The following is a 16,251-nucleotide window of genomic DNA, read 5'->3' as shown; positions in this document are numbered from 1 at the left end:
GAAAATGCATTGCATATTGTTGCAGAGGAGCCCTAGGTCACCATTCCCAGGGCAATTCTCTGCTTCTTCCTTGATCGGACCAGCTCAACTATGCATTCCCTCCACTACTGTTCCTGCCATGAGTTCTATGCAAAATCTGTTGAGACAGAGCAAGGGTCCTCCTGATCACCCCCTTCTGGCCCATACAGTTCTGGTTTTCCAAACTCCTACACATGACATCCCGACCACCAATCATCTTTGCAACATTTCCTGAGCTCCTGACTCAGTGGAATGGCAAGATGAGGCATCCTGATCTGCTGTCACTGCACCTTAGAGTTTGGTATTTGGATGGGCATCATCCTTAGAAAGTTTATGCTCCACAGACATATGAGACATCCTCTCTAATATTAGAAAGGACTCTACAAAAAAAGTTACCTAATTAAATAGAAGCACTTTTTTTCTTGGGCACATCAAAGAGGTATTCTCTCAGAAACTACAGGTATTCCTCTCATCTTGCACTGTATCCTGTCTTTTTAAGACATCAGGTGTGTCCATCAGCTCCTTGGCAGTGATCAATGCATACCATCCACCTTCTCAGGACTACTTGATCTTCGCTCATCCACAGACCAATAGATTCTGGAAAGGCCTGATGAGAACCTTCCCACCTAGTCAGAAGCCTACTCCCTAGTGGGACCTAAACTTTGTTCTCTCAGTGCTCACAAAGTCCCCCTTTTGAACCTTTTTAGTTTCTTGCTCCAAGTCTCTCCTTTCCATGAAGGTCGCTTTCCTTGTAGCCATCACCCCAGCTAAAGGGGTTGGCGAACTTGGGGCAATGACGTCAGATCCTCTGTACACTATATTCTGAAAGGATAAGGTTTCTTTGCATCTACATCCTAAATTCATTCCAAATTAGTTTTGGAATTTCACCGTAACCAGTTGATTAACTTACCTATGTTCTTCCCAAAACTTCATGTTCCCGCAGAGGAACTCCTCTCTCTCAGCATTGGGCAGACCTTGGCTTTTTACCTGCAGAAAACAAAACCAATCAGGAAATTCCTGAGACTATTTGTCGTTGTAGCAGAAAGAGTCAGAGGACATGTTATCTCCATCCAGAGAATCTCCAAAAGGATCTCTGGCTGCATTCTACTCTATCAGCTACTGAACCTTTCTTCTCCTTCCCCTTCCTCTTCCCCTTCCCCATGTGGAAAGAGCTCATTCCACCACAGTGCAAGCAACAACTGTGGCATCTCTTCAGGAGGTACCGGTCCTGGATATCTGTAAAGCAGCCATATGGGGCTCCATTCACACCTTTGCCAGACATTATGCTCTGGTGCAGGAGTCTTTGTCTGATGCCTCCTTTGGGATGGCTGTACTCTACTGAACCCTACCATCTATATGCTCGCACCCTCCTCCTACTTAGGTACTTCTTGTCAGTCACCTAGAGTGCAATACAATAGGACCATCTCAAAGAAGAATAATGTGAGATTACTTACCTGTAACTATAGATTCTGCAAGATTTGCAGTCCCTATCTGTATGCAACTACCTGCTCCCCCTCTCCTCTGCTTTGGATCTTACCTGTTCATGGTGGGGAAAGAACTGGAGAGACAGTCGGACCAGTGGATGCTACTTTCAAATTCTCCGGCTCTAGACGCAGGTGTGCATATGTAACTCAATGTAACACAGAGAGAGACTACACATCTTGAAGAACATCCAGTTTTAAAGGTAAGTAACTTCCCCTTTCATCATGTTTGAACACTATTTTGTTGATGTGTAGATTATGCAATGCTGACCACAACTTAGCAGTTAGTGTGGAGTAAACAAATCACTTTCAGCACTGTGTCTACTAAACATGTTTAAACATTGCTGGGGCTTATTTTTATTTTTCATGTTAAATTAGTTCACATATAAGAAGACATTCTGAGCCATTGAGACTAAACGGCCTCCATCTATAAAAAATGTGATTGGTAGCAGTCTATCATCTTCACTTGACCAATGTACCTCATCCCTCCTGTGAATAAACCATTTTTAAACTTGAGTGTATAGTCACATCTACATGCCTGATAACTCTTTGGCCTCTCTTCTGAGGCTTCTGTCAGTGAGTGCCAATTTTTTCAATGACGATGATTTTTTACATGGTTATCTGCCTGCTGAGGATAGTATTGGCACCACTGAGATCATGTCACTTAAGCCACCAAACAGCCATTAGGTAATAACTCTTGATATGTACTGTCCTGGACTGGAAATGAATCCCTTCTCTAGTTATACTGCTTCAGACTCTTTTCTTGAGGTTTCTGTTTGCATCTTCCTCTTTCTGGACATGGAAAACTAGATAGAACTCTCTTGAGAGACTGTTAGCACTGCTTAAAGGTGACTGAAGGATTTGCTGTTAGGTGATTATAAAGTTCTTCATATATACTGAGCACTTTTGAAAACTCCGTCCATTGTACACATTTCTGTGCATTGCCTGGTTTCTGTGGGTGGAGGGTGGGATGGGGAAATCTTCCCTTAAAAAAATTCTTCATATATTAACATAAATGTAATCTTTTTCATTGAAGCAATTTTGTTACACCATCTATTACTCTCAATACAATGTGTATATTTGTACTAAGTTAAAATTTAACATAGTGCCCAGAGCTTGAAAATTGTGCCTGAATCATACGATGAGATTAAACTCTTTATCGAGGTTTGCTGGTATCTGCTACAGATGGTCATATACCAATATTTCTTGCTTTAGTTATTTTGTTTAATCAAAATGCTATGTGAATGTGGCTAAAGGTATGGTATTTAAATCCAAAATTTTGCTGTCTTTTCTCCTTTCTTTCTAAATGAAATGATTTTTTTCTTTTTTTCCTGTGATATTTTGTGTATTCTTAAATGTTATGGCTTCATAAAATCTTTTAGTACCTTTCCCAAAATTAAAATTTTTCTGTTTAAAAATAAATTGTTTTTGCATACGTCTTTGAAAACCTACCCCTTTAAGAATATATGTTATATACATTATATATCCAAACAGCAGTCTTCTGAGGGCTAGACTCTGCTTCCTTTATGTTGAGTACTTACTCTCTTAGTATTCCCAGCAATATAAATAGGATTTATTGCAGCATAAGGTACTAATCAACATGAGCAGTAAGGGCAACGGACCCTGTCCTTAAATGGATAATCTGTTGGCTTTGATCCTGCAAAGACTTGATATGCATTTTTAGTTATGTGCCTTAAATAGTTTCATTGAGTTCAGTGGGACTGCTCATGTACTTAAAGTTAAACATACACAGAAAATCTATTCTGGTTGTGGTTTAAGAGATTGGTAAATAGATGATCAGCAATAATAGGCTAAAATATATTAAATGTAGAAAAACAAAAAGCAGACAATGCACAAATTAATGGCTTCATTTTGCAATAACGGTTGGATGCTGTGCTTACTGCCAGCAGTAGTCTCACTGGCTGTAGCCTGCAGATACTTTGTATGTTTGGTAGTGTTTGCAATGTGGTTTCTAAGGTTTTCAAAGTAATTGTATTCAGTCACATTGCATATATCTTTGATTACTGGTTGTACTGATAAATACTTGCTAAACAGTATTAGGAAGAGAAATTAAAACTTTTCAAATATTTGAGTGAAGCCAAAGAATGTACATTTTTCATTATAGTCTGTTGAAAATACTTAATTAAAGTGTAACTTCAATTTTTGTTACAGATTCAGAATATGAACAACATAATCACTTTCCCATTGGACAGTTTGCTGAAGGGAGACCTAAAAGGAGTAAAAGGGGTATGGCAATCTTTAATTTCTGTTTTTTATAAAGTTATTGTTGATACAGTAGATTCATATGGCTAATGTGTCAGTTTAATTTTAGTTGATAAAATGCATATGCTAATATAGTACTTCACTACCCAGTAACTATGGAATGCCCTTGACATCAGCTGTGAACTGAGTCACCACTTTTTGCTCTTGTGGCTTGGCTATAGCACAATGTGTAGTTAATTTCAAAACCAAAGGACAAAGTTCCTTCAGAAGGTGTAAAAATCTTGGGGCTATGGCAGACGTATGCAAGGATGTACAGGGCTCAGATAAAATAGGTGAAGAGGGATGCTTAAGAGCTGGTGTTTAATTTAAAAGGATTACTATTAACATTATATAGCATTTTAATCTTATCTGGAGTTTTATACATGCATAGGTGAAAATTGTATTTTGCTTACCATGAATAAATATAGAGTTTAAACCAGTAGCTGAAACATGTTAAAATAACATCTTGTGGATGCTTCCTTCTTGAGGTAATAACTGTATCCTCAGTTGAATAAACATATCACCCTAATGCTGATGTGTTTTGTAACAAATTTCTAAGCCAATGGCCTAGGACTTTTTTTAGCTTAAGATCTGGTTATTAGTGAATAATCAGGAAGCAACTGGAAGCAATTGTTCTGAAATTTTTAAATGAAAGGAAAAAAACAAAACAAAAACCCTACAAAAACCAAAATAGGCTGTAAGCTGCAGAAAGGTAAAATGCTTCTTTAAAAAAAAAAAACAATCAACCAAAAAATTACCCAAGCAACCAGACAAAAATGTTCAGTCCTTTTATCCTCGTTCCAGTCATTTCAACGTTTCCTCCCTCCCTAACCCCTTCCTGCACTACAGGTCAATACCTGCAGCATATTTCTGTTTTCCTTGTGTTTCAAAACTGAATTGGGAAGGTACCAATCCTGCAAAGACTTAGCAAGTGTTTTAGCTTTACACATTGCGTGTCCAACTGAAGTCAATGCTATACTCACAGTGCATAAAGTTAAGCATGTGCATGAGTCTGCAGAATCAGGGTGTTAGTCTCTTGTCCATGCACTTTCTTGTCTATAGGGATCGGAAGGAGGAAGGAGAAGAGGAAAATAAGTCAGAGGGACTTAGAATTTTTTAAAAACTCATTCCCTTTTTCCTTGAGTTGACAGTTCCTTTTTTGTTTGCGTTGTGGGATTTTTTTTCTTCACATAAAATGAGATTTTCGGCTTCTGCTGAAGGAAGAAAGAAGCTAAGGAGGCATTTTTATTGCTGGCAGATAGCTTGCATGTTCAAAGTACATGATCAAGTCAGAGTGAGAAGGTTTGAGTAGCCTCAGTGTAATTATACAAATTATGACACCAACAAACCAAGTACAGAAAATATACCCAAGTATAACTGGGATAAAAAACAGCACAGTTTTCAATACAGTATCCCTATACTCTTGACTACCTGAGACCATTCCATTTCAGTGTAATATTTGGTTACGTTTAACAAGATAAAATCATTTCATTTTTACTTTCATGACTAATCTACACAGACAAATGAGATGCAGGATTCATATAGTTCAGGATATTGTGCATGGCAGCACACTGTACAGAGCAGTACATTGCTTTTGCAGGTTTCAAATGCCTCACCTTTGATTTGGTGTTTGTTCAAGTGCAAAAACAGTTTGTTTATAATGCATTCTGCCATATAGGTAAAAAGAGGATGTAGTAGAAATGCAGCAGAGTAAATAAGAAATTATTGTCTTTGTTCTATAGTAGTCCTCCAAACATTTATGCAAGGGAGTAGCATTACTCATGTGAGTACTGTTGTTGATGCTAAGTATTTGGACAACCAGGACCTGACTCTTTACAATGCTGGTGCCTTTGGTCTGTGACTTAAGTGAATAATTATGAATGTGGGTTTCATAAACAATTGTTCAAGGAAGTGTGGAGTTCCTGTTCCTGCCATGTGTTATCAGTTTTTCTAATTTTGATAGTTAATAAGATTATTTGATCTATAGTTGGTTGATCTCTCTAATCATGTAATAAAACTTCAATGACTGAGCACATTGGATGCTAATAACACATTTGAATGTTTTGTAAAAATAATCGCTTATCCAAGTTACGTTGTGCCAAGGGCCAAATCATCTAGTGTGCTCTTTTTGAAGTCCAAGGAAATTCTGCCTGGGTTAGGATGAGTATTTGGGCCAGTAGGACCCAATCCTATTCTCACTGAAGTCATTTGACTTCAGGGGGATGGGATTAAGTCTTTACTAAAGACACAGACTTTCAGGCGGTGCAGAACTGAATTGCCTCAAGGGCACATATAGAGACCAAATGCTAATCTGGACCCCATGCACACTTGCATGCAGCTGTGCACTCCTGGGGTAGTAGTTTAGGAAGCACTCCTTAGCTTTTTGCACAGTCCTTATGTGAGCTGCACAAAGGGCGGGGGGAAGAGGGGACTTCTTGTTCCCTATCAGTCCTGTACTGAACACCCTTAGCAGTGTCTGGGCCTGAGTGATTAGATCTACTGTGTTTTTGTAGCAAATACTTAGCCATGTTTAATGTGTTTTTCCTTTGTTGACAGGATCTGAAAAAACCTTTTGATAAGGCTTGGAAGGACTATGAAACAAAAGTGTATGTATTCCCTTTTTCATAAAAGTATAGAGGTGGTGGGTTTTTTTTTTTGGTTTTTTTTTTTAAATTATCGTAACACCTAGAGGACCATTTTTAGGCTTGTGAATTTTGGAGTTGAAAACTATTTGTCTGGCCTGCAAGACTCTTCCCTTTGACCAACACCAAAAACTGATCTTCCAAAGGGGGAAGGGAAATTCTGTACAAGCAAATTCTTTGCACAATGTTCTTGTACAACAGCGCAAATATTACTGAAGTCTCAGTCTGGCATTGTGTGTTTAGTCATGTCTGTATCTCCCTCTTATCAAGGACTATGCCCATTGTATCCGTTTCTGCTTTAGGGTGAAACAAGACCCATTATCAGTGATGACTCTTTTTTTCTTGGATTAGAATCTGTGTGTTCCCTCTGATTTTGTTGGCTCAGGAGACCTGTCTGCAGATCAGTTGAGATGAAGCCAAGATTGTCATTAGCCCTAAACTAGGTCTTTTGCAGTGTTGCTGTAGCCGTGTGAACCCATGATATTCGAGAGACAAGGTGGGTAAGGTAATATCTTTTATTGGACCAACTTCTGTTGGTGAGAGAGACAAGCTTTTTCTTTAGATCTTCAAACATCTTCGGTATCAGGTTAGCACCACTTTGCAGACTGTTGGATGTTTGTCTTTGGGTTGGGGCAAGAGTATCCATATGAGCATAAATCATTCTTGGGTTGACATCTGGACTTCTGGATTGCTTACGTGCTTGATGAGCGCATTCTTGAGAAGTTATGGGGATCTTATTGAAAAGCAGGAGATTTTGGCTAAACAAACTCTCTTGCTTTTAATATTGTCATCCATTACACTTTGAACATATAAGACAGTATTTTCATTTTTCTAGGTTGCATGGGTTGAGATTTCAGTTTCTTCCCTCACATGCTCAGAGCAACAATCCTCACTCAATTTACTATAGATTACTGTGTAGAAGGGCTGCTCCACATGCTGCTGGGATTACCTGATGGCTTTGCCTTCATTGCTGCACCTTCATTCACTGTTACTTTTTCGTTATAGGTCCTTATTTTGCCCTTTCGCATGTATTGGTTCTTTCCTTGTCTGCTATACAGATGTGCACTCATTTTAGATTAGTCATACCCCTCTGCACCCTGAATGGGTTGCAGTGTGTTGATTTTAAACTGAGTGCAAATGTCTACATACGCTTCATGTGCATGTGCAGAGGGTGTAAGCATGGTAGCTGTGCAAACACCTGTCTCTTTGTTGTGATCAGTTGTTTATGCAACACTTGTGTAAAGTGTGGGATTTTGTGTGTAAAGTTCCCACCTCTCTCCATATCTGAAAAATTAGAATGAGCTACAAAACGTTTTATGGCATTAAACAGGTTTTCAGTTTTGTTTTGGTTTATCATCATTGTGTTTCTTTCTAAAATTAATCTGCTTCATTGCCTGTTTAGTTTCACATAATTGATCTTCCTGGAGAACCTAGGTTTAAGTTTTGTGATGTGTGGGCAGACCTGATGCCAGTAGTTGTTGATCGTCACTATACCTGATCACGTTTCAATGAATTCAATATTCTTGTTATTTCCCTTGGGCTACTGTTAAAATTGAGAGATTAAAAACTATTTTTGGATACTTTCTCTGATGTTTGAAGTTTTGAAACCCACCTTTCTAGTTTCCCTTGTTGGCCTACAATGCCAAAAAAGAAAGGAGAGCTGGTTTCACCATCTTCTATGAATTCTTTCCATCAATTCTTTTCCCTTGTTCTTCATAATTGGTGCTTGGCTAATCCTTTGTGTCTGGACTGTGGCTTCTTTGGGTAGAGTATATATCAGTGTTTTTTGGCATCAGATCTGTTTGTACTGTTGCTTCTTAATACATAGGCCATTGCCATTTGTGATGCTGATAATATTTTCGCACTTAAAGTGATGGTGTTTGTATTTTATTGATTTACTTCCACATCATCTGGTTCTGGTGTTTACACTGAACATATATAAAGGATCATCCAGCAAAAGCTTAAAAGCACTGGGCCTAGAGATAAGCTCTCTTACTGCTATGGAACCATAATGAGACAGGAATGCAGACTTTTCCTTGGCACCCCTTTGATTTCTACCCCTGATGCCTGTATGGGATCTTTCCTATCCATGACCTTGACTCATGTGACCATGTCTCTCTTCAGTTTCGTGGAGCTTTTCACCTGTGCATTCAGCATGAAGGCTCTGTCTGGCTCCAGAAAAGTTCTGGAGTTAGCTTTTGATTCATGTAAATAATTGTTTAGGATCCATATCCCCTGAATAGGCTAGATAGCCTGGTGGTTTAGGAGAATAGCAACCCCTTCTGAAGTTAGAAGTCATGCATTCAAATTCCCATGTGGCTGTAGTGGGGAAAGTAAAAATTGCTGTGCCTTTTATATTTTACAGTGGTCCCTTTCAACCTTGGAATCTATGAATCTCTGTGAAAGAGGGAGGAGTTTTTCTTAGGACAGCTCTCCTTTCCTGGAAGACTTCTTAGACTGAAAGTCTGCAAAATGCTAGCTGGATATATCCAGGGCTACTGGAAAATTGCAAGGAATTTGCTTTATTTTGTTTCCCAGTAAGGAGGGCGTAGTAGGGATTGAGTGTGTGTGTGTCCCAGGACATTTCCCAGTGACCGGGTTGATGGAGAGATTAATTCTGGTGTTCCCTTGCTGCTTGGGGCTCAAGACAAGACACTTCATTATTTTCTTGAGAGGAGATGCAAGTGCAGAGCTTTTTGATGACTGGAAATGCTAAACACATGCAAGGCATTTCCCCCTAAGTTAAGGTTATCCTTCTGGAGTAATGTTAAAAGCATGTTGTGAGGAAATATTGTAATTCTTGTTCTGATATAGTAGAACCCATATTACCCAAAGGTCAAGACAACTGGCAGAAACCTTCAGAGGATCAAGACACCTAGTTTAGTGGATTTTAAAGTGTGCATCACTGCCAATTGGCCAGCATCCGCCAGCTCAGCAGCAGAAGAGATGGCCGCCTTGCTTTGGGCTCTGGGAACCCTCAATATAGAGAGGAAGGCATGCAGATAGGGGAGGCTCAGAAAATCTAGTGACACAATTAAGCTCTGTTAACCAAGGTTGAGTCAGTTGGAGTTATGCTTTAATTTGAATCGTAAATGTCTTTTCTCTCAGCAAGAGAATATTGATCTTCCTACCATTTTTTTTTGAGTTCACCTTCAGTCACTCATGCTAGCGTGGTTGGATTAGACTTCTGTCACAGCAAATTATTGGCTGCTTCTAGATTATCATCAAATTTCAGATGAAATTGAAATTGGAAGTAATCAAAAACTTGCAGGACTGCAAGAGTCCATGTAGTGTTCTTGAGTTAGCTGTTCTTTTCCACATAGTACGAAAATAGAGAAAGAGAAAAAGGAACATGCTAAGCTACATGGAATGATCCGTACGGAAATAAGTGGAGCTGAAATTGCAGAAGAGATGGAGAAAGAAAGAAGGTTCTTCCAACTTCAGATGTGTGAGGTAAGGTTTAATATAGAATACAAATTGTTCCATTTAATACTCTAAAAAGGAAATTTGAGAAAAGATACTCTGTTTTTGTGGCTATTGTTGTATTCAAAGGAAACTTGAAGTTTATTATTGGACTCAGGATATTAAACTTCTTCACCCTGGCACACTAACTTCAACAAGGAATCTTCATTCTCTGCTATTTCACAAACTAATAAATTATAGAATCACTCATGCATCTTTCAATACATCATTCACAGATGAAATTAAATAGTAAGTCTTCATGCTACCGCTGCACTCCTAAGTGGGGCTTAGACTGCTGTCTGTTGCAGTGGTGCAATATGAAAATCTCAGTTCTACCACATAATTGGGCTAGTACTGAAAAACAAACAGCTATTAGGAATGGATGCTGTTTACCTTTCAGCTTCTTCATGGTGATAGTAATAATGTAACTATGATTGTTTGTAATTGTGTAGCATTTAATGTCCCACTTTCACCCTTTTTGGTTTCATGTTACAGGGAGCCAGACTTTAAGACTGGGCATAGAAAATTGAGCCACTTCTATTGAGTCAGTCTAGACTCTAGTGTTGGTTGAAGCTAATTTATCTCACGTGCTGGCATGACTCAGTAGCAACTGTGCTGAATTACGAATGTCGGGTTTTAGTACCTGAGCCTGTGGCCATTCATTAGAAAAGCCCTATATTCCTATACAGAGTCTAAGACTGAGTTTTTCAAAGCTGGCGAAGGGATTTGGACATCCATTCATTTTAAAAGGGAATTGGGCGTCCAAATCCTCTGGACAGCTTTGAAAAATCCCACTTGAAAAAATTGCTGCTGTCTACTTTCCTCCAGCCCTCACTAGTTCCACATAGGAGAGGCTTAAATACTGGGGCACAGCATAAGAACCTGCTGCATAGGATAATGTTGCTGCAACAGTGGAAAATTTTAGGGAAAAAGGGTAGTGCAGATGAGATCAAGCTTGGGACCTTTGAGCTTTGCTGAATTTCTTCACTTTGAAAAGTTGAACATATTTTGTATGAAGTTTGTTGGATGCTTTCATCCGTTCAATGCTTCATTTGAACAATCGCAATAAAATGCAGCATTGAAGGCTGTGCTTGAGTATTCAGTCATACAGAAAGGATTAAGTATATTCCACTGACATATCCTGTAGACAAGAATGTCCCATGGTCCATGATTTTGAATAGGTAAGGAAAAAAATAAATTAAACCTCTACCACTTTGAAACTTTCATTCTGCAAGATACAATATATTCTTCTGTTGTGGGATTTCAGTTTAATTTTAGTGATATTTCAAAATTCCAGCAGAATTCCTGCAGCCCTTGTTATACTTTGCTGGGCAATAAAATACTTTTTTCTGTAATGAAGCACTGCATTTTGTGTGTGCGCATCTCACTTCCCTTGACTTTCTTCTTTCCCTGTCTGGTTTTCTTAAGAAATGTCCGAGAAGAAGCAGCTCAGTTGTTACAAGAAGTGCTCTATATGTGGTTGGTTGTAAAGTTCAGCATTGCCAATTCTCACAAATTTATCATGAATGACATGATTTGGCTCCTGCTTTAGAGTCTCATGGTGATTTGAAAAGCTGCAGCCTTCACGTGATTTTGAAGAAGCAAAATGAGAGAGAGACTCCTCCCCCTTCCTCAAATGCCTTAAGGCCAAGAGGAAGATGCATTAAGCTGCAAACTCAGCTCTTCCACTGAATGCAGTTAATATTTCTGTGCCTTTCATAACCCTTATTTTCAGTCTGGGTTTCATAATTTGTGGAGTAACTATCATTTGCCAGTTTCAAAAAGAAGATAAATAAGAGCTTGCACAAGGTCACTTCATAGAATCATTATTAGGGTTGGAAGGGACCTCAAGAGATCATCTAGTCCAACCCCCCCTGCTCAAAGCAGGACCAACCCCAACTAAATCATCCCAGCCAGTGCTTTGTCAAGCTGGGCCTTAAAAACCTCTAAGGATGGAGATCTCACCACCTCCCTAGGTAAATCCATGTCACCCTCCTAGTGAGGAAGTTTTTCCTAAACTTCAATCAGAGCTAGGAATAGAACCTAGGTTTCTGCTATAATAGAGCTTTGTCATCCACTTTGATATTTGGGGCATTGTTAATGTGATAGACCCTTTCACCTGTAGGTCACCATTATGAATCCTGTCCTGCTCAGCAGAGATTAAAAGTTGTTCTATCTTCGAGTGATTGCTCATATGCATTCCAATGTAGGTGTGTGTGCGCCCAGTGCACAGATTCCTGGAACTTTTTCCCTAGCAAGCCCCACATGGCCAGCTCAGGCGCCCCCTGGAGTGCCCCGCTCATATTGCGGTATAAAGGGCACTGCTGGCTCCGCGGGTCCCCAGTTCCTTCTTTCCGCCTGTGACGGTTGCTGGAACTATCGCCTCTTGCTGCGTGCAAGTAGCTCATTCCCTAGTTGTTTGACTGTTTTCAAAGTTTGTTGTTATATAGTTGTTATAGAGTTAGTTAGTTTATAGTTATAGTGATAAGTTAGAACCCCGGACGGGGTCCTTTCTACTGGGAGTCATGCCGGGTTCCACAGGCTTTAAGAACTGTGTTTTGTGCACTAAAGCCTTTCCTATTAGTGACCCGCATGACCGCTGTCTCCGGTGCCTTGGCGAAGAACACCGTCGAGACAAGTGTAGAATCTGCAAGTCCTTTAAGCCTCTCACTCAAAAAGAACGGGACGCGAGGCTAAAGGCGATTCTCATGGAGTCGGCGCTCCGTCCAGCTTCTGAGCCGTCCCGGTCTCCGTCGGCACCGAGTGTGTCGTCGGTGTGGAGCGCCCCCCCACCGGCACCGCTTTCGGCACCGCTTTCGGCCCCTGGCCGCACCTAAGGACTCCCCCCGGCCCTCGCAGGGCGGAGGGAGTACGGAGACGCCCCAGCCAAGGGCCGTAGAGTCTACTCCGGCACCGGGGTCTCCGCGCGGGTTGCCTCCCCCGACTCCTGGGGGTGGGGAAGTGCACCCGCAAGGGCCGTCGACGCCGGAGGCGTTTACTGCGGCACGAGCCCTCATGGCCATGCCTACGCCTCCGTCCCCCCCTCGGCCGAGGGAGACGGGACCCGCGTCTCGAGGCAAACCCGCGCTGGGTGGTCTCGGTGGTTGGAGACGTTCCCACTCCAAGTCTCCTTCCAGACGGTCACGGAGGGTGGAGAGCGCCGGCTCCCCTCCGAGCTCCGACTCTAGGTCGTCGAGCGACTCGGCACTGCGGCACCATGGGCGGTCCCGAGTCCATCGCCGGAGCCGTCGGTCCAGCTCTTACCTCGGCAGGGACCGGAATTCGGGCTCGCAATCTTAGGTGCGGAGCCCGTCCCGGCACCGATCCCGGTCACCGTTGGCCGTCTCGAGAGGCAGCGGCTCTCACCCGGAGACACCGATGGGCCCGGCACCGACAGCGGGGCGACCGGAGTCCTCCCAGCATCGCCATCGTCGGCACCGCTCTCGGTCCCGAGGGGGTAAGCGGCATCGCAAGTCCTCTCGCCGCAGGGGCAGGTCCGCTACATCGTCCTCGTCGGATCGCTACATACGTCAGCGACATAAGCGACGTACGGGAGGCTCCTGCGACACGAAGGCTGTGAGGCATCAGCCTTCTCTGCAAGCCCCCGGGTGGACCCAGGGGCCTTGGCAGTGGCCGTATTGGGGACCCTGGAATGCCCCTATGCCCCAAGGCTCAGTGTCGCTGCAATCTGTGGTGGCCCCCCCAGTACCTCCTCCCCCTAAGATTCAAGAGCGGGATTCGGAGGATTCGGACCCAGGGGAGGGACCCTCCACTACACCCCTGCCCCTTTCTTCCTCCTCGTCGCCAGACGAGGCAGCAGCCAGGGATCGTAAGGGCCCCCTGTTTGATTTCAGGGCCCACCAAGACCTCCTAAAGAGGGCTGCTGAGAACTTGGGCATGGAGTTTAAACTCATGTCTGAGGAGGAGGACCCCCTCTTTGGGCCCTCGAGCTCTGTGAGGCCATCACGGGCGACCTTGCCAGTACATGACAATGTCATGAAAATCGCGAGGAAGCTCTGGCAGACCCCTTCCTCTCTGCCCTCCACTTCCAAGGGGGTGGAACGGAAGTATTATGTCCCCAAGGAACCGTTTGAGTTCCTCTATAACCACCCTGCGCCAAGCTCCCTCGTGGTCAACGCTGCCAACCAGAGGGACCGTCAGGGGAACCAGGGTAACACTCCCAAGGATAAGGAGGGCCGTAAGCTGGATTTATTTGGGAGAAACATCTACTCTACTGCGGCGCTGCAGTTTAGAGTAGCCAACCACCAAGCCCTGTTTGGGAAGTACAATAAGAACCTGTGGGCCTCAATGCAGAGGTTTGCATCCCAGCTACCCCCCGACCAGGAGGCCGATTTCTCCACAGTACTCCAGGAGGGGGCCGTGGTGGCAGCCACTGCACTACAGTCGGCTAGCGACGCGGCGGACACCGCCAGTAGAGCAATGGCCTCGGCGGTCGTGATGCGCCGCTGCTCGTGGCTTCAAGCGTCTGGCCTCACCCAAGAGGTTCAACAGGCCATTCAGGACTTGCCGTTTGATGGCCTGGGTCTGTTTTCGGAGAAGACAGACGACAAACTACATGCACTCAAGGACTCTCGGGCCACCCTGAAGTCCCTCGGGTTGTATACCCCCCAGGCCTCCAGACAGCAGTCCAGACCTCAGGCCCAGAGGCCACCACCACCCCCGCCCAGGCCGGCTCCTCGACCCGCCCAGCAGAGGAGAGGTCGTGAGCGATACCGCGGTCCCAGCAGAGGAGGCCGTCAGGGGTCCTCTGCGGGGGGCCAGCAGGGGCCGGCTAAAGGGAGTAATTCTAATAAACGATTTTGACCCAGAGCAGGAGGGTGGTACCATTCCTTCTGTCTGGGATCTTGACCGGCTATTTGCGGATAGGCTTCGCCCCTTTCTTACAGAGTGGGAAGCCATTACTACGGACCGGTGGGTCCTGGAGGTGATTGCCAAGGGGTACACCCTTCAGCTCACAGCCTCCCCCCAACACCCCTCCTAGGCTGTCCCCCATTGGGGATCCGGCCTCGGTTCAACTCCTAGTACAGGAGATTGAGTCGCTCCTCATGCTGGGGGCGGTGGAGGAAGTCCCAGTGGCCGAAGAGGGCCGGGGATTTTACTCCAGATATTTCTTAATCCCCAAGGCGAAGGGAGGCCTTAGACCCATTCTGGATCTACGTCGCCTGAATAAGTATATTAGGCGTATTAAGTTTCGTATGGTCTCCCTCGCCGCAATCATTCCGGTCCTTGACCCAGGGGATTGGTATGCCGCCCTTGATTTAAAGGATGCATACTTTCACATCTCAATATTGCCTGCCCATAGGCGGTTTTTGAGGTTTGTGGTAGCGGGACGCTATTATCAATTTCGGTCCCTACCCTTTGGGCTCTCCTCAGCACCCAGGGTTTTTACTAAATGTATGGCCGTGGTGGTAGCCCACCTGCGCCGTAGCGGCATTCAAATCTTCCCTTACTTGGATGATTGGTTGATCGGGGGAAGTCAAGTTCTCATGTGAGACATAGTCTGCTCCTCACACGCGAGTTGTGCACTAGACTGGGGTTGCTTATTAATGAGCAAAAGTCCACACTCCGGTGCAATGTATAGAGTTTATTGGAGCCAAGTTGGATGCGGTACAAGCCAGAGCCTTCCTCCCTCAAACGAGATTTGAGGCAATGGCAGCCATCATATCTAATCTCCACCTGTCCCCCATGACGACAGCCAGGCATTGCCTGCAGCTGTTGGGACATATGGCAGCTTCTACATACGTAGTAAGACTGGCACGATTGAGGCTTAGACCTCTCCAGAGGTGGTTGGCTTCGGTGTACGTACCGCACAGGCATTCTCTGACTAGAATGGTCCTGGTTCCCCCACAGGTGCTGTCGTCCCTCGATTGGTGGAGGGACCCGAGGGAAGTGATGACGGGCGTTCCCTTCAGAGAGTTTATCCCATCTGTGACGCTCATCACGGATGCATCCGATCGGGGATGGGGAGCCCACATTTCTCACAACCAGGGCACCCAAGGGCTTTGGTCACCGGAGGAGAGAGCTCTGCACATCAACGTACGCGAGCTCAGAGCGGTCCGGTTGGCCTGCAAGGTCTTCCTTCAATTCCTGAAGGGCAGGGTAGTCCAAGTCCTCACAGACAATACGGCAGCCATGTTCTGTGTGAACAGGCAGGGGGGGGCACGCTCCTCGGCACTCTGCCAGGAAGCTATTTGCCTATGGGACTTTGCGGTGAGGCACGGGTTTCATTTATCTGCCTCTCACCTCCCGGGGGTACGAAACAGCGAGGCGGACCGCCTCAGCAGATCCTTTTCTCCCCGCCACGAATGGTCCTTACACCAGGACATAGTGGGTTTCATCTTCCAACGGTGGGGTACTCCCCGTCT

At 44.1% G+C, this 16,251-nt stretch overlaps 1 protein-coding gene across 2 annotated transcripts in view; it reads left to right on the top strand.

The window, feature by feature from the left end:
* ASAP2 (ArfGAP with SH3 domain, ankyrin repeat and PH domain 2) overlaps positions 1–16,251 on the top strand; it is a 133,771-nt gene that overhangs the window by 44,019 nt on the left and 73,501 nt on the right. For both annotated transcript variants that reach the window (XM_067544795.1, XM_067544794.1), the window contains exons 4-6: positions 3,672–3,746; positions 6,318–6,367; positions 9,727–9,856. In XM_067544795.1, coding sequence (XP_067400896.1) covers positions 3,672–3,746; positions 6,318–6,367; positions 9,727–9,856 — 255 coding nt within the window. The remainder of the gene's footprint in view (positions 1–3,671; positions 3,747–6,317; positions 6,368–9,726; positions 9,857–16,251) is intronic.

This window comes from Emydura macquarii, unplaced genomic scaffold (genome assembly GCF_026122565.2).
Source record: "Emydura macquarii macquarii isolate MOO-44397 ecotype Brisbane River unplaced genomic scaffold, CSIRO-AGI_Emac_v2 contig_1027, whole genome shotgun sequence".
Lineage (NCBI taxonomy): Eukaryota > Metazoa > Chordata > Testudines > Chelidae > Emydura > Emydura macquarii.
The sequence above is the reverse complement of the archived record's forward strand: the minus strand, read 5'-3'. Positions and strand labels throughout refer to the sequence as shown.